Source organism: Saccostrea echinata, unplaced genomic scaffold (genome assembly GCF_033153115.1).
Source record: "Saccostrea echinata isolate AGI-Se365-2 ecotype Australia unplaced genomic scaffold, CSIRO_AGI_Sech_v1 ptg000033l, whole genome shotgun sequence".
Lineage (NCBI taxonomy): Eukaryota > Metazoa > Mollusca > Bivalvia > Ostreida > Ostreidae > Saccostrea > Saccostrea echinata.
In genome coordinates this window covers 10,993,791-11,016,918 of record NW_026889782.1, presented here as the reverse complement: position 1 = coordinate 11,016,918, position 23,128 = coordinate 10,993,791, and the positions used below count along the sequence as shown (strand labels likewise).

Here is a 23,128-nt window from a genome sequence, read left to right as displayed (position 1 = left end):
TCAGGTTCTGAAAATCAGGCATTTAATAATTGAAAATGCTCAAAAGAAATGTATTTGAATTCTCAAAGTAATATGAATTTGCCCATATTATAAAGGAAAATTAGTATATCTCAAATAAATTTTCAGGAAATGCGAATATAGACAACTACTATGCATTTTCTAATTGGAAATTGATCAACAAAAACATTTTAGGATAAATAACTATAGGTATCCAGGCATTTGAAGAAAATTGCATGATTTTTGTATTTACGAGGGGTTATCAAAAAGTTCGTGGACTGATGCGATAAAATTAATACTATGTAGTCTGTGCCTACAAAATTTATTAAAAAAAACATAAAACAACAAAAGTTTAAGAGATGTTGAAAATTTTAGCTTGAAACGTTGATAATTTTCCAAATTATTTAAAAAAAAAAGACATTATATGATCACCTGGCGCTGTCGCCGTTTAGTTTCATGACGTCCGACAACGTCATTGTTTCTCATTGTCCGCTCTCTCTATCTCATACACTTATCTTGATGGGATTACCTGGAGTTAAGTAGGGACCAAAGCCCATCTTGTTTATATGACTTTATAATGTCATGAACAGCTGCTTTCAATGCATATAATATTGCAAATGGATCTATACACAGGGAAAGATCCTCACTTGATTATGCCAGAATACTTAACTTGTTGGAGTTCAAATTCTACCACACATGATCAGCGTTACTTTTCGGCGTGACTGACTTTTGACACCCTGACTACAAATCGACATTAACTGTGCATCTTTCATCTCTCTGAATCTTTTTGGGCATTTAAAAACAAATGCTCTGGATGCATTTTATTTCTTCTTTGCCCGTTTTAACATTCCTTAGGTCTATACCAGTTTTTCCAGGTTCGAAACTTTATAGAAATGCTGAAAAAGAAACCTCTCCCCCCTTTTGACGTCATTTTCAAGCCTTAATTATTTGGACACTCCATATAAAATTTAAGATAAAATTTCATAGAAAGTACAGAATGAGGTGGAAATTGCAAATTTCACAGAACAATTGTGTGGTACCACATGCCTGAAATAACGGGATTTTTTTTTATGACAAATGCTTATATCAAAAGAGTTTTTCTCAGTTACACTCAGGTAGAAAAACCTCATATTTGAGGTTGCGCCGCCTGGACATACCATTGCTTACAAAAACATTAAAAATTAATTTAAAAAATAAAACTTATGATTTATGGTTTCTTCTATAGATAGAAAAGAAAATGCTAACTAAATGTTTAAAATTCATTGATGTACCTAAAGCGTTTTTAATCTTAAGGCGCTAGTCCACGAACTTATTGATAACCCGTCGTATACAATACTTTAGTTTCTTCTGTGCACTTCAGTTATTTCATAATGCATAATTTATAAAGTGTTCCTATCATTGCAAAATACCATAAATCATTTCGAATTTCACATTATGCTAATTAACATTGGTATCTAAGGCTAAATTAAAGAAAAAGTCGATTTCTTTAAATCTGTATTTTTAACATACCTATATAGAGTAAAAACATCATCGTTTTAAAAGACTGTTTCTAAAATTTCAAAGAACCTTGAATCACATTTAGATGCATAAAATGAAAATTGTTGCATGAAAAGATTTTATATTTAGGCTTCCTTTTGAGACATTTTGAATTAAATAATAAATTAAAGAGTTATCCTTCCTGGCTGAGGATCGGATATCCTTAACTTATGTACAATAATTGTAAAGACTAATTAAAATAAGATCTTCAAAAACCAGAAGAAGTAGATATTTTTCCCCCAATTGATTTATGCAATGTCTGCGATTTTTACACAACCACAAAAATTATTCAATAACATCATATCAAACAACACTTAATCACATTTTCACTAACACAAATTTAAAATTCAAATGTATATAGGAGTAAATTTTGGAAAACTTCTTTTGAAGGCTTGGCTCACTAATATTCCAAGCTGTATAATTGCTTTTCAAATACTTGAATTGCAGGCCGAGAGGAATACATTGACCAGTACAGGAATGGGGTCAAAATTAATACATTGACGAACGAACCCGATTACAGCTACGATCGACCCCGATTTTTAGAGTAAGATTGTATTCTAATTATATATTCAAAGGGAAAGACCATATAAATGCTTTTTCATTTTCTTTTCTGACAAAAATAGAACAAAAAAAAAAAAAGGAAAGAGAACAAATTTCATGGTTGAAAATAAATTGTATACAGTAAACATACTTAATAATCATTTGTAGAGGTAGCTCTCCCTCGCCTGTCTGTAGATTAAGTTCAATAACATATTAATGCAAATCACATTTGCATACCTTTCATAGAAGATATTTTATCCAATGTTCAAATTGAGAAATATGCATCCATTTTATTTTATTTTATATGTTAATTTATTTATTAATTTTCTTATTTGATAGGTATAATTCTGCGATAGAACTATTGCCAGGGGATGAACTCAGAACAAAATGCGTGTTCAAATCATCGTCGAAATCCTTTACTACATTTCAAGGCGATGCTACTTCCGACGAGATGTGCTACGGCTTTCTTACAGTTCATCCCATAACAAACATAAAAATTACATCCTGTACAAGCTTCAGAAGTGTATCTATGCGTAAATTGTATTCAGGTCAGGTCATTAATGGGTGCGATATAGCCGTTTTCTCAAACTACTCCCATCCGGACATGGCGGAATTGTACGGTAAGGTTAGTCAAAGGTGTATGCCATTATCAAAGTGTTTAGAAGAATGCAAGGGAGCAGCAAAAGAGTTCAAACGACATCCATGTATGCAGGGGGAAATGGGAGAGGCGATGAGATGGTATATCCTGCAGTCGCTAGATATTAATTCGCTTAAGTTCTACTCGAAGTTGGACTCATGTGATCTTGACATACTTCGAGATGACATTCTAAATCAGATGAGAGGGGATACAAATGACGGATGTCAAGTGTTCCCACAATTCCTGATGATGATGCTATTGCTGATTTTTATATTCATTTAAATGTCAAAAGGAGAATAAACTATAGAAAAAATCACAGATTTTCTGGTATGTTTGGCTTTTAGTGCCTGCTGTTTTCAGAATCTTTTTCTCAAATTGTCCATTTTCATCAGAGATTAAAAAAACCATGTTTCTCTACCCAATGCTTGAAAAACATTCTTTGTATCAATTTTAAATAACTGACCAAATGTAACCATGATTACTTCATGTAGTATATAATCATCGATTAATATATGTGTACGATTAGGAGCTGATACCAAAGAACGTTAAAATTTGTAGATTTTAGATATGATTTAAGATAAATAAAAACTCCGATTTATTACAGAATTTTTTTTTTAACAACAAAAATAAAGGCTTATTTAGATTTTATATCTGAAGGTTAAACAACAGTAAAGGAAGTCCTTAGAGATTTAAAACAATAACTGCTGCATCATGAAAACCTCAAAAGATTCCCTTCCATAGCAGAAGGTACCAATTTCGTCTACTAATGGGTAACAAGTGACCATGAGGACGTCAGATAAGCAATGAAAAAAGAATTTGTACCTTTGTAATGAAAAGGGATATTCATGTTGGTCCTATAAGTATAAAAAACCCTGTCTGACAGAGTTTTAAAAAAATCAAACAAATTAATTGCGATGTTTTGCTACATTTATGTAATTTTCAAGATTCTGGCAACTTTTTTTTCAATTGCTGCAATAAATGTTGCAGAACTGTTGCATCAGGATCGAGTACTTTGGCAACGCAACAGATTTCAAACATTAATTTGTTGTCATCCTGCACTAAGCCACAGCATCCGACTTACATTATTAAAACAATAACACAAGGGTTATCCGATAAAATGGTTGACAAAGCGTTTTTATCAAAAAAAACAAACAAACAAACAAACAAAAAAGAAAACAAAACAAACAAACAAAAAATAAAAAATAAAAAATGGGCGCACTAAGCTGAAATTTTCGGCATATGCTTATTTATCATATTTAAGTACATCTGAACTTCTTTTTATAAAATGAAGACATAAATATAAATTTTTAAAATACTTGAATATGTACTGGGTATGGTACGATCAAAAAATGCACGTTTCATTTGCAAAACACAAAAAAACGGACAAACAGCTACTGTCAATAACGAAAGACGTTGTTACTGTAGACCGTCGATGTAAGATTGCCTATTTAATTGAATGATAGAACTGTCCATAACTTACTTATGAATCTTCAGAAGGCTCCATGTGTGTGCGAGATTGGTTTCTCGACTGTTTATGGAGGAATACAGGCAAACTCGAGTATGTGCATCAATGAAATTCTCGAATTCAAGTGGGTTTTATCGAACTTTTTTCGCAAAGAAGAATGCTGACGCTGCTGTTACCTGATCCCACCTCTACATTTTGAGCTCCGTGTTTGCTCTGCTCCAAATTTGTATCGTTTCATTGGACTTTCGAGATTGAATACTGTTCGTTATCTTCATCTTTCATTTAGACAATTTGACGATATCATCCGTGCGCCGCAATGCGATACCACACATAATAGGAAATCTCATATTTTGTTTATTTGAGCATATATCAATTTGAAAATTCCTAAGTATATTAATGTCAAATGTACAAAAGAGAAGGGAAAGTTTTAGTAAGCAGTGATGGTTATTTTTCACTCTTGACAATTTGACCTCGATTTTACCGGACAACCCTCGTTGTACACAACTGCAAAGGGGAACTGAATTCCAGGTTCATGAACAACTTGATGAATGAAGAGCTCGGAAAACTACAAAAGGCTTCTTTGAAATTTGATATCAGGCAGGACAACAGGGTGTAGTTCGTCTATGCAGTCCGAAATTCTGGGGCCTTTGGGGTAGGGCTACAGTGTAAAACCAAACCATTAAATTTAGTAATAAACCTTTATTTATATTCCTGGACATCTAAGCAGTCAAACTGCATTATTTAAGTAAGCAATGAGCCCAATACCAACATTGGAAAATTCATGGCCTAAGGGCCTGAGGTTCTAGAGTTAAAGTGGGTTTTTATTGATCATATAGTGAAAATTATAAATGCTTTAAGGTCAAGATCTAGTGAATGAAAAGTGCCCACAGATTTCTCAGATTTGAGATACACATTCCTTTAATGATCCTTTTCGAATATAGCTTGGTAAAATGAGGTGTATCCGGACATAATTTTGGGGTAAACTCATCGGAAAAACATATTATAAACTGCCTATTTTTAATGAAAAATGAAGAAAGTCTGGTATAGATATTGGAGTTTTTTCCATCGCAGACAAAGGAAATGTATCATTGCTGCCTACAGTCTCTCTGAAAACTTTTTTTCATATTTTCTTGATCTCTACTTTGAAATGATATTAAACGGAATAAGGGTATCGGGGTTACATTTGACCTGGTTTCAAATTGAATTCCATGAAAGTGCTTTATTTTCTACATAATTCTATTGAAGCCGTAAAGTACGGGAAAAGTTAAGTTTAAATCAATTAAGAGGTCATAATGAAACTAGCACCAAGATAAATACTAGATCTTGACCTTAAAAAGCTACTTCTCTGCTCCTTTGTATTTAGCAGACAAACTTCATGCTTGGTTTTGATGAGCAAGAGAGCATCTTTCAAAATTGTGAAATCCATTGCCCTAAATACAGGGGTTCTGATCTATAGGGCGGGATTTTACATGTATAGTGAAAATTCATTAATTCTTTGAGAGTTTTCTTTTCTGCTCATGGATACCCAGCAAGAAACTCAACGCATGTTTACGATGACCAAGGTTGTGTCCTTTAAACTGTGAAATTCATGACTACAGGGTTAAGGGTTCTGGTGGCAGGGCGGGGCCCTTTAACTATAAAGGGAAAAGACTTTTAAATTGTAAGAAAAATCTTCTCTGTCATTGAGAATTTAGCAGACAAACTTATAACATGCTTAAGATGAGCAAGAGTTCCTTTTTTCATAATTGTGAAATTTATAGCTCCTGGGTAAGGAGATTTGGTTTTTGAGACAAGACTCTATTGCATATCTTTTATAAAAGCATTATTTCTTTGAAAATCTTCTCTTTCCTAGTGTATTAAGCAGCATCCTTATAAGAGCTTGGTTATGATTAACAAGGGCACTTCTTCTAAATTTTGAATTTCATGTTCTCCGCCTCCTTGGACCTGAATGGATGGTACTAAATCCATCAAAATTAGTTAAAGGAGATGTGTGAACAAGGCGCGCAGAGTGCCTGTAGCTTCAAATATCTAAAATAAAAATCATAATTTATGGATTTATTATTTACATTGAAAGTAAAGGTTCTCATTATTGAAGTTTATGAAATTATGATATACAAACCTTTTCCAAGGAAAATTTTCTAGACAAAAATTACTCTGTAATTAAAAAGATAATGTAGTATTCCTCGGGTTTGAGCCATAGCTATAAAACCCTGAGGATCAATTTCCTTTGAGACTAACACGCTTATCACTACGCAACACAAGTCGTGATGAATGGGGGCATTTAAATCGTGTTTGTGATATGACCATTGACTAAATGGACTTCCAGTATTTCTCGGAAAGATGCGAATGTTGTGTTATGAACGTGTATTTTAAATGTATAGTGGGTTTTTGTTCTATGCTTTTGTAACCAAATAATGTACATGTTGAGGCAAACTTTGAGGATAAACTTTCAAAAATATGGAGCGAAGACCAAAACATATCGAAAAATTGTGTTATAGTATGAGAAAATGATCCTTTTTGCCATCTTTAGTGCAGGTATGCTATTTCATATGCAAATAATTTCATCTTTATGAGATTTTTGCAAATTGTGGAGATTCTATATAAAGTATACTTTGATTTTTGATGAAATATAACAAAAATTGTTATAATTGAGATTAAATTTTTCACCTTCATGTATGTGGCACTATGGGCATTGCGCTCGCCTTGTTCGCCCATTTTCTTTAAGAGATATTCTCATTTACAGTGTACTCCTGGATATCAAACAGTCAAACTGTAAGCATGATTGAAATAGGCATTGAGCTCTCTTCTAAAATTGTCCATTTCATGGCCTCAGGGGATATCATCACACAAAAAGTCAGCATACTTTACCAAGAATTTAAACAGATATCAAAGGATTAAATTCCTTGTGTTCTTAAAGGAAAAATGAATAAAAACATAGCTTCACCATAGGTGTACACCATTTCATTTCTAGGCATCAAAAAATTGCATAAAGTTCCTTGCATATATTGGAACGCTTAAATTATATAGGGAATAAAAAATTAAGTTACTTGGTAATTGATACTTTGATTTTAAAGGAGGTGTAATAATATCTTGAAAAATTATCAGTGGGAAAGGTACATTGTAAAGTACTTGTACATGTAAGTCGTGTATGTCGTAAACTCTTTAAACGAGACATATGAGAGTTTAAAGAGATTTTGCATAATGTTGCACCTAGTCGATTTACAAAGCCTGTACATATGTAGGTCAACACCTTTGCTCGCTGTACATGCATTACAGATGTTTAACAAGTTAATGTACGGATTCAAAGGGTTTATGATGCACACAGTGGCACAAATCCCTTTTTAACTCACCTGAGTCGAAGGATCAAGTTAGCTTTATTGATCGAAATTTGTCCGTTGTCTGTCGTCGTCGTCGTTGTCGTCGTCGTCGTTGTCGTAAACTTTTCACATTTTCATATTCTTCTCAAGAACCACTGGGCTAATATCAACCAAACTTGCCACAAAGTATCCTTGGGTAAAGGGGATTCAAGTTTGTTCAAATGAAGGGCCACGCCTTCTTCCATGGGGAGATAATTATGAATTCGTGAAAAATTAATGGCATCATTTAAAATCTTCTACTCAAGAACCACTGTGCTTGAAAATATGAAACTTATATGGAAGCATCCTCAGGTAGTGTAGATTCAAAGGACTAGATAGGCTAAGACCCCTTTTTGACCCTCAGTTTGGGGTGTCTTTTAGAATGATGCAACAGTTTATCAGTTAAAAACCAGTTGTCACCCCTGCCACAAAATGAGTATTGGTTCTAAATTATGAGATACACAGAGGTCACAGGAAGGTCAGAAAATATGTCAATTTCCGAATTTTCTCATTTTTATGCAAATTTTCATCGATTTTACAGCACATTTTGGTTCAAAAACATAGAGCACAAGCTTGCCTATCTACAAAATTTATATATTTCATACACTAGTATCAGATGCATCTTATGTATAAAAATCTCAGATAGCCAAGCTTGTGCTGTATGTTTCCTGAAGTGAAATGTATCTCAAATTTGAAGAAATGTGACCAGAATTGAGGAAATTCGGGAAATTGTCCTACTTTTGCACCCTCTTGTGGCCTCCGTGTAAGCTTTGAATCAAAATTAGTGCTGGTTTTAAAACAAGCATCATTTTAAGTTCTTAACTACAAACTGTCACAATTTTAACTGTGTTTTGATTTTTACATCAAATAAGGGGCCAGATTTGGCCGTTACCATACCTTGTCTTTTGTTCAAATCATGACCCCCGGGGGTAGGGTGGGGCAACAATGGGTGATCAAATTTTACATAGGAATACATAGGAAAAATCTGTAAAAATCTTCTTCTTGAGAACAGCAAGGCCATGAATGGTCATATTTACATGGAAGCCTCCTCGGGTAGTGTAGATTCAAGTCTGTTCAAATGATGACCTCCGGGGGTAGGGTGGGGCCACAATGGGCGATCAAAGTTTTACATAGGAATACATAGGGAAAATTGTTTAAAATCTTCTTCTTAATAACAGCAAAGCCATGATTGGTCATATTCATATGGAAGCATCCTCAGGTAGTGTAGATTCAAGTTTGTTCAAATCATGACCCCCGGGGGTAGGGTGATGCCACAATGGACATTCAAAGTTTTCCATAGGAATATATAGGGAACATCTTTAAAAATCTTCTTCTCAAGAACAGCAACGTCATGATTAGTCATATTTAAATGGAAGCATCATCAGGTAATGTAGATTCAAATTTGTACAAATCATGACCCCCCCCCCCCCCCGAGAATAGCTACAAAGGAATACAAAGGATATATCAATCAAAATGCTCTTCTTAAGCCATTATTTGTCATATTAATTCAAAAGCATCCCTATTTATTATAGATTCAAATTAACACCCCCTCCCCCCGAACCAGTTTTCAAGACTGAACTGATTTCTGCTCTTTCCTAGTCAGAGTGCTCAGGTGAGCGATGTGGCCCCTGGGCCTCTTGTTTATGTAAGTCTTTAGTTGAATAAATATCCGAAGAAATTCACTTTTTTAAGAAAAGCCCACGATTCCCCCACACGAAAAATTTTTTTTCATTACTTCTAAAAAAATATTATGTTTGACTATTTTGGAATTGGTATGGAGCCTTCGTCCTAGAAAAAAATTCCTGAAATCTAATCTCTATATTTTTTAGAATTTAGAAACCCCACCCAGGTACTGGAAAATCTGATATTTGGTATTGTATACTAATGAATTTGACTGACTTCCAGGTTTAGAATAATAAATAAAGAAATCTTAATATTGTTTTGTAATTGAAACACTGTCTCCAAAATATGAAAATAAAACTTTTTTTTTTTTTTTTTTTTTTTTTTTGTATATTTCCGAAGAAACTCGTAAACACTAACATTCACACGAAAGCAACCTAGTTATCGAATATTTATCCTTGATTACAAAATTAATCTTTTCATTTTTTGAACAAGAACTGATCAGTTGCTCTCGATCATTTTGTAATGTAATCTATGAATTTTAAACGACTGTAGGGGTACTAGTTTTGATTGACTCTGACACAGTCGAATGACTAAATTTACCTGTAAATTTTTTCTCAATCTTGTTTCTCAATCGCTGAATGTGAATTGAACAAGGCTGTCCTATTTAATAACCCATTCGTTCTTAAAGATTCCGTAACTAACAATTTTCCTGTCAATCAAGAGCTACTTTAGACATTAAATAAATGATTGTAGAAATAACAATAGTTCATATTAGACGCATTTAAATCAAGACTGAGATGAGTTCCATTGTGTGTTTTTGAATGTATCTAGTTCAGAAACCTAATAAACAAGTTCCTAAAAGAAAAAAATATTTATATCAGAATAATTTCAGTTTTAATCATACTTTCTCAAATTCTCACCGCCTACCAAGTAAATAAATGATGAGTACTTAAGCTGGACTGAAATCCGGCACTTCTCCTGACAAATACATGTACCTGTGTATGATTCCTCTTACTTGCTAGCGAGGGGATCGTGTTTTCGAGGGGGGATGTCAATTGTTGGTAACCACAAATTAAACAACTAAGAAAAGCCAAGTGTGAGCCCCCCCCCCCCCTAAATACTTGCTTATAATACCTAGTAATTTAATGCGTGAATGTCCCACACTGACAGTTTGTTTATTATGCTGCCAATTCATGCATTTGGTTGGTTAATCGGAGAAGACCTAGCGGATCCACGATTTCCCTTTTCGGGGGAGGGGGGGGGGGGCGAAACGTTTTAGAAAAGAAGCATAATTAAGGATGGAATTTAAAAGAAAAAGTTAAAAATGATAAAAGACACTCACAATATTTGTAGTTGATATGTTTATAAGAATTAGTTTTTTTTCAAGTTTTAAGACTATTTTAAAATTTTTTTTTTTTAGTTTTAAGGGGTGCGTGCTAGGTATTCTTCAACATTACGACTTTATTTTACCAACATTTTTTTTTTCTCTCGTCAGAAGTTTAATTTTTTTTTTTTTTCAAATTTACTCCGTAATTAAACGTATTGCTGAGTACATGTATAAAGCAGTGACCGGTCTATTTATTAAACCCTCGATCTGCTTTGTCAGAATATCTCGGTCATTTCGTAATTTTTACCCTGTAAGAAGAGAAAGATTCTAGCAGATTATAGAATAGCAAATAAAAATCCATAACGTCCCTGGTCCTGGGTCTTCGGGGAAATAAGTTTGGATAAAATAAAGATACTAAAAAAATTATTGCTTCCAATGGGGCATAGAATTTTAATAAACTTAAGTTAGTATCGTGAATTCTAAAAATCAAAAACTTAAACCAGAATGCTTAAAAGGGATATAAAATAATATCTAGGATGATAACAGTGAATATTTTTTTCTCAAATTAAATTAAATGAATTAAATGTAAAATAATCAAATTACTTTGAATCAGTCAAATAGAATTAAAATGAATTGGTGTAAGTTAAAACAAGGTCAACTAGCAGAGATAACTAAAACACGTAAACCTTAAAAGAATTAATTAGGATGGCACAATTTGATCTATAAACAGCTACGTAGCTAGTCTTAAATGGGTGCTTAAAGTGTTCAATTAATAGGGTGACTGTTTATGAAAGAAGTTGAAAAGAATTTAACGTCACTCAAAATATTTTTTTTTTCTTTTTTGCAAATTTTAACATCCTCCTCAAACGATATTAATATAAACAGGTTGGGGAGGGAGCAAAATGTGGGTCAACTTTTGAGTGAGAATGCAGAGAAAGACGACCTTAAAGTTCAAAAATTTGAAATTATGTTAGGAGAACAACGACTGAATGCCTCGATCTTTTGTACACTTAAGGTAAATATTGCCTTTCGGGATTTTGGCTGTAGATTCTTGACAAACTTGTCGATGAATGTGTATTCATTGATACGGTCAGTGATTTTGAAGTATAGAGGGTTAGTATTATTTGTCAATAAAATCCGTAAAAGCAGTTGGCATATAAACCTCGATTTTAATACGTTTAAAACCTTTATACACAGAATGGCGAAAGGGTAAGTCCAACCTTTTAACCACGCATTAATAAAATTCACTGAATGTTCAATTTTATGTACGGCTTCTAATTCATTAATTAATCCAGCTTAATAGGTTACATTTCTTTAAATTAATTATTTAAACATTTAAAACGTTCTCGCTTCGCATTTTTCTTTCTTCTGATTATTTCAGTATTCTAGCTTAATGAAATAAAACAGCGGATACTCTTTAATTATGTATCAGTTTTTTTTTTTTTTGTTTGTTTTGTTGGTGTTTTTTTTTTGTTTTTTTTGTTTTTTGTTTTTTTTTTTTTTTGTAAGGATCGATATTATTGTATTGTAGAACGTCATAAATTTACCTGACCTAATTAATTGACCTGATTTTCTTCTAAATATAATTTAAGTAGGTTAAAGATTCAAGAACTAAAATCGGGAGAGGAATTGAGTTGTTGCCACAAATATTCCTGTACATGATTTGTTTGTACTTTAACTACATTTTAGGACCTGTTTATAAGTTTACTATTTTTTTTAAGGGAATAAGTATTTAAACAGGATTTATATGTATTTTTTATTTCATTAAAGGATATGTTTATGCCTTTATTTGCTCTTCACGAGTTCACTTGGTTTCAAGTATTTTCAATCGAAAATCCCAAATGGAGATTCTGTACCACATCCCTGTAAGCCGAATTATCTCTGGCACGGAGTAGGCCACAGGAACGAATTAGGGGGCGGATCAAGGAATCCTTTCGGCGAGGATTTTGATGCTGCCGGGAAGGTAAATTATTTCAGACGGAAATGTATAGTTTAAAGGTATCACAGTCTGTCTAGTGGACAAATAAGATACTTATTTTAAATCTCCTTTGATAGTCTTAACGCTCGGATACTAGTGGATTTAAAACATGTAGTCCAGACATACTTGCATGCAATGCTTCATTTGTTCAGTATCGTTTAGATAAACTAATATATTATTTAATTTACATTTGACTATAATTCTTATTTTATGAAATCATAAATTGTAATATTGCTTGTACGTAAAGATTTTTTTTGTTAAATTTTCTTTGGGGGTATATTAAATAAGATTAAATAAGAACCCTAAAGCCACGATAACAATAATGTAATGAAGTGATAGTACCGTTACATTATACTGTAAAATCATTATATGCAGTGGCTATTCCACTATATACATTAATGAAATCTTTCTATGATGTGATAAGATCAATATATACATTTATAAACATAGTTTGTGTGAGAGTGCAATCATTACATTAAATGAAACACGCTGCATGTGCAGTGTCAAGTTCATTTTATTCAGTGCGACACTTTTACATGAATTGAAAAAAATTTATTATGTGCAGTACCAATATCATTATATTATGTAGTAAATTATTATATATATTTTAAAATCATGCTGTGCAGTGATAACATCTATATATGAGGTGGATAATAATTATATGTCGTTGTTAATTCTTTATATGAAGTGGTCAATTCTTTATATGCTTTACTCGTTTCATGTTGTGCAGTGGTAACTTCTTTATCATCATCTAAACTGGTCCTCTTCAACGGTGAAAAACGCGCGGAGATCCGCCTACAACGTGCCCCTTATGTAATTACAATTTTGAAAAATTCTCTTCTTACATGCTTTTCTACTCTAAAATGTTTTAAATTAATGTTAAATTATATCATACACGATAGAAGTTAAGGATAGAAAATAAGGTTCTAGGAATCGAATACCCTAAAGTGGTTGTCGAACTACAACGAATAGCGTCCGACGTATGAAAAATACGAGGGCGTGCCCTGAATGCATTGTCATCAAATTAACATAATCTTTTGAAAGATAAATTTCGGAAACATATTCTTTTTATCAAGTACATGTATCAGAACCAAAAAATAACTTCATTCAAAATTAATATTAATTGGAGGATCTTTTGGGCCAAAGAAAAAAAAAATATAAATATTATAATATAATTATTTTTTTTTCTTTTGATGTATATCGTAACCAAACTAAATACATTTTTTATGTCCTTTTTTAAGAACTTAAACCAAATTAGAATTATCTATGAAGAGTATTCTAACTTTTATACCATCGATGGTTGTGATGATAACAGACCTTTAGAATTCACGATTCGGATTTGGATGGAGTTTAAATAAATCAGGATTTACGGTTTTGGTTGAGAACAAATTATTGTCGCTTTATATGTTTGAAATATATGTTCTTTGATTAAATAAGAATGCATGTTGAAATTTATTATTATATAATATTCAGACGCGGATCCAAGAATTTTTTATAAGAAGGGGGGGGGGGGTGTTCGACCCAGTCAAAAACAAAATTCCAACCAGAAAAAGCGTAAATTCCCTTCCTAAACGTATTAAAACCCAGAAAATTTGTTGACAAGCCAAAAAAAACAAAAAACAAAAAAACAAAAAACACCCCCCCCCCCAAAAAAACCCAAAAACACCCCCCCCCTTAATTCCATTTCCCAAACGTGAAAAACACCTATTTCGTGGTGGCGATGGTAGGGTCCACGTTTTCTAGGGGGGATCCAAAGTCATTTTTCATTTGCTTCAGTATATACTTTTTATAACTCTGCAAATTCTAAGGGGGGGGGGGTCTTGACCCCCCTCCCGACCCCCCCCCCCCAGATCCGCGCTTGATATTTTTATTGTTGCAAAAAAAAACAAAAAACAAACAAAAAACAAAACAATAAAAAAAACAAAAAAAAAAACAAAAAACAAAAAACACACAAACAACAAACAAACCAAAAAAAACAAAAAACAAAAAACAATACAAAACAAAACAAAAACGCTGTATTTTAATCCATTAAATTCCCTGCTTTGGAAATTAAATTTATAAACAATTTTCATATATTTTTCACACTAGTAAGTGAGGTCTTTTATAACATACATGTCCATTCCTATTAACAGATATTTTTGCAGGAAACTTTAAATCACTTCATTTAAAGCCTCCTTGATATTTGTATCAGTAAATAGACAGATCACAGGGTCAGCAATAAGGACGATTCAATACTATTAAAGGGATCTGGTCGATCCTATTACTTCGCTGTGGGACGATTCACACTGTTTTTCTATTCAATAGCTACGTTTTATTAGAATTTCAATGCGTAAATAACATTATTGCTGTGCGGTGAACTAAAATATTCATGGCATGTTTTTGTTGATGTTATATTTGTTGCTGCATTCTAGTTTCGTGAAAGAATAATTTCTTTATTCATTGTCACTTTTCGCAATTGTTTTCTTTTTTTATTAAAAAAATCTATGAATTGTAAAACCGTCTTGTTCTTCCAGTAAACATGAATTCACGAAAAGACATGAACAAATTTGCCATCTGACAATTTTTTCCTTGAACAAATATATCTGTATAACTGAGCATTCTAGATCTCTCAAAACAAACAGGCTAATGGCTTAAAAAGAAGATGGGTGAACAAGACGGGCGAAGTGCCTATAGAGCGACAAACATGAAGTGAAAAATAAAATCTCGATTATATTAAAATTTTCTTTGATATTTCATCTAATATTAAAGTATATTTTATGTAAAATCCCTCCAATTTACAAAAATCTTACAAAGACTGAAATTATTTGCCTTTGAAAGAGCATACACACACTAAAGAGGACAAAAAGGACCATTTTCTCATACTTTAACAAAATTTTTCGATATGAGTGGGTCTTCGCTCCATTTTTTTGAAAATTAGTCCTAAAAGTTTGCATTAAAATATACATTTTTTATTTTACAAAAACATGGAGCAAAGACCCACTATACCTTAAAAGTACACTTTTATGACAAATCATTCGCATCTTTCCGAGAAATACTTGAGGTCCATTAAGTCAAGGTTCATATCACAAACAAGATTTAAATGCCACTATTCATCATGAGCTGTGTAGCGTAGTGGTTAGCGTGTTAGTCTCAAAGCAATATAATACATAATACGGATTTTTATTGCTAGGGTTCGAATCCCACGAATATCAATTTATTTTTTAATAAAAGAATAATTCTTTCCGAGATCTTTTTTTCTCAGAAAAGTTTTGTTGAACTTAATTTCATAAATTTCAATAATGAGAACTTTAAATACTTATTCACAAATTGTATTTGATTTTTTTAATATCTGAAGCTATAGGCATTCTGCACGCCTTGTTCACCCGTCTTCTTTTAACTCTACCTCTTACATGTATTTACGAGGGTTGATCCAAAAGTTTGTGGAATTTCTTTCTAAAATTTTATCGTAATGTGATTAAAGCAAACAATAGACATATTTATAAAATAGATCCAGTATGCAACAATACTGGAAAATTTCACCAAGTTCCAATTACCATTAAGGTCACAGGAGCCTTCTTAACATGGACTGTTGTAAAATCCGGGGGAGACTTCGACGTAACGTCATTAGGTATGTCACGCCACGTTGTAGGAGCATCTCACCCTTAAGTCCATGGACTTAGAAATTCTACAGAATGCTGCATTCTTTTCTCCATTTCTGCTCTCAAGAAAAGCCTGGGTACTCATCTCGCACCCACTTTCTTTTTATTACGATCATTTTTATTAAAATACGTTCCATCGTTCCATATGATGTTCCTATTTCAGTAGCAATGTCAACCACAGTACGTCGGCGGTCCACGTCCATTAACGATCTCAATTTGTCTACGAGGAAAAACTGACCTTCCAATAGGCGGCCACACCTTTCATCATTCTCCACAGAAGTTCTATTTTCCTTAAATTTCTCACGCCACTGGAAAGCCATGCAGTGGCTTACTGCACTTTTGTCCTGCCTGTATCATTAGTACATGCGTTTAAGTCGGAGTGTTCCCGAGATTTTCACAAAACTTTAGTTATTACTTGACCGAATTTCAACGTTGTCTAACGATGTCATGATGAAAAACAAGTCATCAATAGAAAAACTAAATATCCAGTTAAATCGATAAAACTTTCACACAAAGGTTTCTAAGAGGTCAAGCAATCGTAATAATGACACCATTTTCGTTTCATATGCTACTTAACGTGTTTTTTTCCCCTCAGAGTGAGTGTTAAGTATTGAAACGAATAAATGTCTCATTTTCAAACATCTGTTTCTATGGCAACTGCCAACGTGTTACTGAATGAATATTTAAAATATTTTTTTATTTAAAAAAATCAACAAGTGTATGAAATATATGGAGATAACGAACAGTATTCAAGCTCAAAAGTCCATATATATCTCCATCTGTAATTTTCAATCACTTCCACCAATAGATAAAGAAATTATTTAGAAATTCCACGAACTTTTGGATCAACCCTCGTACTTTCAGGCCCGTAGGAAGCAATTTCATTGGGGGGGGGGGGGGCACAGTTATACATTTTCAGTTGCGGGGGCACTATCAACTACCAAAATTCCTTGACAGGCAAAAAAAAAAAAAAAGTCATCATACGTTTTAATTGAGGGGGCACAAGCATATAGTAGCTATGTTTTCTATAGTAATCTATATCTCGGCAAAATTATTGGGGGGGGGGGGGGGGCACGGCCCCCCGTGCCCCCCCCCCCCAGGTTCCTACGGCCATGACTTTTGAATCTGCATTTAGCATTTAAATACATGGAGTTAACGATTTTGAGGAAGAGAAGGCGTAGATTATAAACGAGAGAGAGAGAGAGAGAGAGAGAGAGAGCGAGAGCGATATTAAAAGTTAGAAAGTGAAAAACAACTTAAAAGAACCATCGAGATTCTCTAAATTATGATAGAACTAGCTTTAATCTTTTTATATTTATACATAATAGCATAAAGATAGAATTTTCTTCCATCTGTGTGTTTAAAAAAAAACAACTTATTCCTCCTTCAGATATTTTCCTAATTATTTATAACCAATGCAGACTAAGAAATGACACATTTAGGAAATACCATATTAGAAAGTATTTATTTACTTCATTTTAGATTTGGACGCAGGAGTTGTGTCGGAAGGACTCGGACGGTGACGGTAAAACCAATGGAGAGGAACTTGGCGACCCGAACTGCGTATGGAGGGAAAACGCTATTCCTGATAAAAACGCATTTTCTCATCCTGGTAAGATAAAACCCGTTTGAATACATTCAGTTCTTTGAAAGATAATATCTCTCTTTTTCAGTGTATCCGTGATATTCTGGGAAATCATTTTTTTTTCTACTAAAAGTATACCAAAATAAGTATTAAGTTCATGGCAGAACAACATGTGAATCGCCAAAATCAGATCCTATAATCTGTGATGGCTCAATACGAAGAATCTAAGTTAAATAACAGAGTATAAAATATCAGGCAAACCTATTTTTTTTCTACCCACTGCCCTGATTCCATTTTTTCAAAATTAAAGACGTCACATTTAGAATTTATTTTTTACCGATCCCGCATTTACATGTCAGAGTTATCTCGCTTACGGCATGTAATTACGTAAAGGTTTTCAAATGTCAGTGAATCGATCTATCAAGGCTGACATTTCAATTGTTTACCATGTTGAGTTCTATTTATATACTGTCGTTTTTTGTTTTTGTTTTTTTTTGCTTTTTGTTTTTTTTGTTTTTGTTTTTTTTTGTTTTGTTTTTTTTTTTTTTGTTTTTTTTTTTTTGCTTCATTCTATTTTATAAGCTTATAAGTCGTAAACTACTTTTCCAGCTTTTCTATAGAAAGAATGTAAAGTTACACATCTTAATTATGTAGGTGTCTGCGAACCATACAACAGCGACCTCTGTCGGCCGAAGAACACATGGGTACAGTGTGAGTTGGAGACTTTCAAATGTGACGCCATCAACCAGCCAGGTCAGAGTTTGCCGTTGTTCTTTCTTTTATTATTATTATTTTTGAAAATCTGGGGCATTAAATGTAAGTGATATAAGTTTCAATTATCTGTGACCCCATGTGTTATTGAAATTGTATTTTGATTTATTGGAATGGTATATATATACATGTGCATGTATATATGTCTATGCTAGTAACGATTTTTTGTTTCTCAAACTGAAAAATTGGGAGGGTTGAACTAAAATGAGAAAATAGATCAAATTGAACATCTTGCTCAAATCTAAGAAGAACCTCCACATTTTTTTTTCCCGACACCTCTCCTGAAAAAAGTTAAATATACACTTGCCTAGTTCTATTACATTAATACACGCATTAGCGTGTATTACACTTCCACAATTTGTTTAAATTGTTTCCAGCATTGTGTGTACAGAGACACATTTATTCACTTCGTTACATTCATATATTCAAATACAAGTTATTTATGTAAATTTAAAGATACTTTTTTATGTTTTCAAGAATAAAAACAACATAAATCATGTAATTTTTTTTTACAGATGTAAAGAGCAAAACATTGAGGTATCCTCAAACCAAAGTACCCAATCTAGAAACAAATTACTTCTGTATGACCCTTGAACTTCCTAATGATGGCGACTATCATCTTATTGCAACAACACCATACATTGACAATGAATACGTCATGCATCATATTCTTCTGTTTGGATGCGAAGATTCAGGTGAGGTGAAAGAGTTCTACACATATATTACAACGATCTCTCAAACTCTTGAGTTATAGCCTTTTTACATCATCTATACAAGAATTGTAAAGATAACGAACAGTGATCTTATAAATCCTTTGAACAGTGTAATACAGATTATGAACATGGCAAAAAAAAAAAAAAAAAAAAAAAAAAAAAAAAAAACTGATACTGGAACACCAGATGCAGAACAAGGTGCAATGGAGACGTAAGCATGACCTGAAAATCAATCCCAACCACTAAAATTTAGCTTATTTTATAGTCAGTATTGCTCGAATGAGGATTTCTGATAATAGAATTCCATTTGGGTTTTTGATAGGAAGGGTGTAGTTAAAGGAAAACGTACTACGGATACAGATAAAATATTAATGATAAGGGATATACATAACAAAGCAGCAAGTTCCCAATATGAACATGATGGGTAAATCTGTGATGAGTAAAGTAAGATATATTGATGACATCTGATGAATTATCAACAAAGGAATAAATGTTTTAATTTTATATCAAATAAAACCTGGAAAAGGTTTATTTTGGAACAACACCATTTTAATTTTTGGTTATATTACCGAACAATGAGCCCATATTAATTCATTTATTTTGCTAAATTGCGCTACGTGTAAATGGTTATCACTTCTTAAAAACTTCAAATTCCCACTATCATTTGTCAGTCAATAACACAGTAAATACAATTGATTAAATTGCATGATTTATAGTATCATGTTAACTTTTTCTTTATTTCTAGTCACTCAAGGGACAGTACCTACAGAATGTGGAATGGGATCAGACAAATGCCGTACAATCATTGGGGCTTGGGCCGTGGGGGGCAACGGAGAGTGTTCACACAAAGATGTAGGATTCCGGATAGGTCAAAAAGGATTCAAATTTGCCATGATGCAGGTAAAATGACTACTTTTCACAGGGGGAACCTGCAACATTCAGTTGAATGGTCACTAAAAGGTCTGAAAAGGTGGCTGAATGGCACAGCTCTACCATTCAGTCACGTATCAGTGAACTGAATGGCAGAGTTTCATCCAGTATTTCATTTGTATCAAATTTACAAATAAGAAATTTAGTTCACGTATCACATCAATTTTTTTTCAAAAAAAAAAAAAAAAAAAAAAATGTAAACAGTTTTTTGCACGTACATAATGTTGTAAACATTAAAAGTCCTGATATAAATTTTAAAAGATTCCTATTTTGCAAATCTTCATTTAAGGAATTTAATGCCAAATTATATATGATTTCTCTGCACGTTCCATAAAATGTTATTTAAGCATTATTGATTACTCAAAAGAATATCATTGATTCCCTTTTGTTTTAGCTGGGCATATTTACATCTTTTAGGTTTATCTTGATTGTCTGATAATCTCAAATAGAATTTCTTATTTATCCTGAATGTCAGAATTCTATTATTCTATTATTATTTCTTTAAGTTTCATTGGAATAATCCCGAACTGCGTGCAGACTACGTAGACAGTTCTGGTATGACGCTGTACTTCACTCCCAACAGACGACCAAACGACGCCGCCATTATGATGGTCGGACAGGAGTATCTGGAAATTCCACCCGGGAAGGATCGCGTGGAAGTGGACGCCGTTTGTTCCGCACAGGACACCAGAATAATTTTTACTGGTCCTGTTTACATCACAAAGGCTTTCAACCACATGCACTACTTAGGTATGACACAGGAATGGTTCAATATAACAAATTTCACAGCACAAGTGAAGCATTCATAATTGTTAGAGAAATTATTGACAAGAAATTATATTTGCTTTTGCTATAAATGAAAATCAAATGTTTTCTTCTCATACATTTACTGTTTGTCCTATTAGATATGAATAACAAATGTTTGATTCATTAAATATAATTCATAACAAAAATGCATTATTTTCAAAATTACAGATCAAGGAAGTGGCAAGCTATAGATATTCAGTTTTTTTTTCTTGTTCATGATTTGCCTTATTGCAGGCCGAGAAGAATACATCGACCAGTACAGGAATGGGGTCAAAATTAAAACCCTGACTAACGAACCCGACTACAGCTACGATCGACCCCGATTTTTAGAGTAAGCACAACTCTGTTTTTAGATAAAGCAACACTCTGTTCATTTAATTTTTTTTTCTGTTCATTTGACAATTTTAGGCATTTGATAGAGATAAAAAATACAAAAATTAAGTACATGCATTTGTTGCAATATATATGAGACGAATTATGGTTATTAAAATAGAATCACATATTAACCATCAGTTGTAGAGTATCATTCCTACAGAGGAGTATTCCTTTTTATGAGAATAATATAATATTACTTCTTTAAGTTCTGATCTCCCTCTCTCACTTAACCGCAAATAGTTCATTCAGCACTCTCTTCCAAGCAGTGATTTATTCGTCTCTCCCTTATCTAATGTACAAAAATTGAGAGCTATTTCATGTTTCTAGGTACGATTCATCTATAGAAGTTTTGCCAGGGGATGAACTCAGAACAAAATGCGTGTTTAAATCATCGTCAAAATCCTTTACTACATTCCAAGGCGATGCTACTTCCGATGAGATGTGCTACGGTTTTCTCACCGTTCACCCAATAACAAACATTAGAGTTCCGTACTGCGTAAGCTGGAATGGTATTTCTTTAATAAAATTATACTCAAATCAGGTCATTAATGGCTGTGATAGAACCGTTTTCTCAAACACCTCCCATCCTGACATGGTGGAAATCTACCGTAAGATCGATGAACGCTGTCTTCCATTATCTAAGTGTTTAGAAGAATGCAAGGAAGTTGTCAAGGAAATCAAACTCCATCCTTGTATGCAGGGTGATATTGGGGAGTCGATGAAATGGTTTGCACGGCTGTCGAAAAATGTTGATGTGCTTACATTTTATTCGAAGATTGAGTCATGTGACCTTGAGATTCTGCGAGAGGACATGATAAACCAGATGAGAAGAGAAACAAATGGCGGATCTAACATTTTTCCACATATTTTGACGGTGGTGTCAGTGCTGATATTCATATTCTTTTAAATTGTGACTAACATGCATGAAAAGAATTATCATTTACCAAAACCATGTTGCGTTTTAACTACAGACGTTGATATTTTCATGAAGTAGCTCTTTTTGCAGACACTTTATATATGTGTTGATTAATTAACTTATACCAAAGAAAGTCGTATACTTTTACCTGTTGCCTTTGTGATAAAAAATAAAAACAAGTATTTCTCTGAGAGTTATTATCACATCAGAAACTTTCGCAAGTGCTTATATATATATATATATATATATATATATATATATATATATATATATATATATATATATACATGTATATATATTATCACCCGAAAAAAGAAAAAAAAAGTATAAAATAACAGAAAGAGCGAGACAACACAGGCAGTTACAAAGATAAAAAAGAAAAGATCTGAGAATATATTTGGAGTAAGACTTTCTTGAAACCATTGTTTACCTGATAATACCTTGGTGAATTCAAAGACCGTCTTATACCAACTTAAAAGTTGACCCGCCTACGCTGAGGAATACAATGTGACGTTAGAAACAACGTCAAAACGGTCCAATATCTAATCGACCAGTCAATCTTCTCATCATACGACCAGCCATCAATGCATCACGCCGGCCTCTGAATTAATACATTTATCAAAATGACTGATTATATTTTCTTTCCCTCTTTTATTCAACTGTGCAACTTCAATATTGTCATATTCAGAGGCCGTTGCCATGGAATTTAACTCACTGACCCAGATAGCAATTTTCTCAATTAAGTCAGGAAATCCTTGTGCATCATTCATACAATTTTTTTTTTTAAATCCAATTACTTATGCCACATGTACAGGTTCGAACCACCTTAAATAAAACCTAAAACCATTGGAGGATCAACACTACTACTGACTAAAGGCTAGGAGAATTAGAAAAAAAAATGTGATGACTACAAACAATAAGCTAAAGGAAATGA

General features: G+C 33.0%; 1 protein-coding gene across 1 annotated transcript in view; it reads left to right on the top strand.

Moving 5' to 3' along the window:
• LOC133198113 (DBH-like monooxygenase protein 2) overlaps nt 1-22,185 on the top strand; it is a 63,802-nt gene extending 41,617 nt beyond the window's left edge. Inside the window, exons 3-9 of the mRNA XM_061334258.1 lie at nt 17,580-17,709; nt 18,337-18,435; nt 18,969-19,148; nt 19,912-20,066; nt 20,603-20,846; nt 21,138-21,234; nt 21,606-22,185. Coding sequence (XP_061190242.1) covers nt 17,580-17,709; nt 18,337-18,435; nt 18,969-19,148; nt 19,912-20,066; nt 20,603-20,846; nt 21,138-21,234; nt 21,606-22,185 — 1,485 coding nt within the window. The remainder of the gene's footprint in view (nt 1-17,579; nt 17,710-18,336; nt 18,436-18,968; nt 19,149-19,911; nt 20,067-20,602; nt 20,847-21,137; nt 21,235-21,605) is intronic.
• Nucleotides 22,186-23,128: the final 943 nt, after the last annotated feature.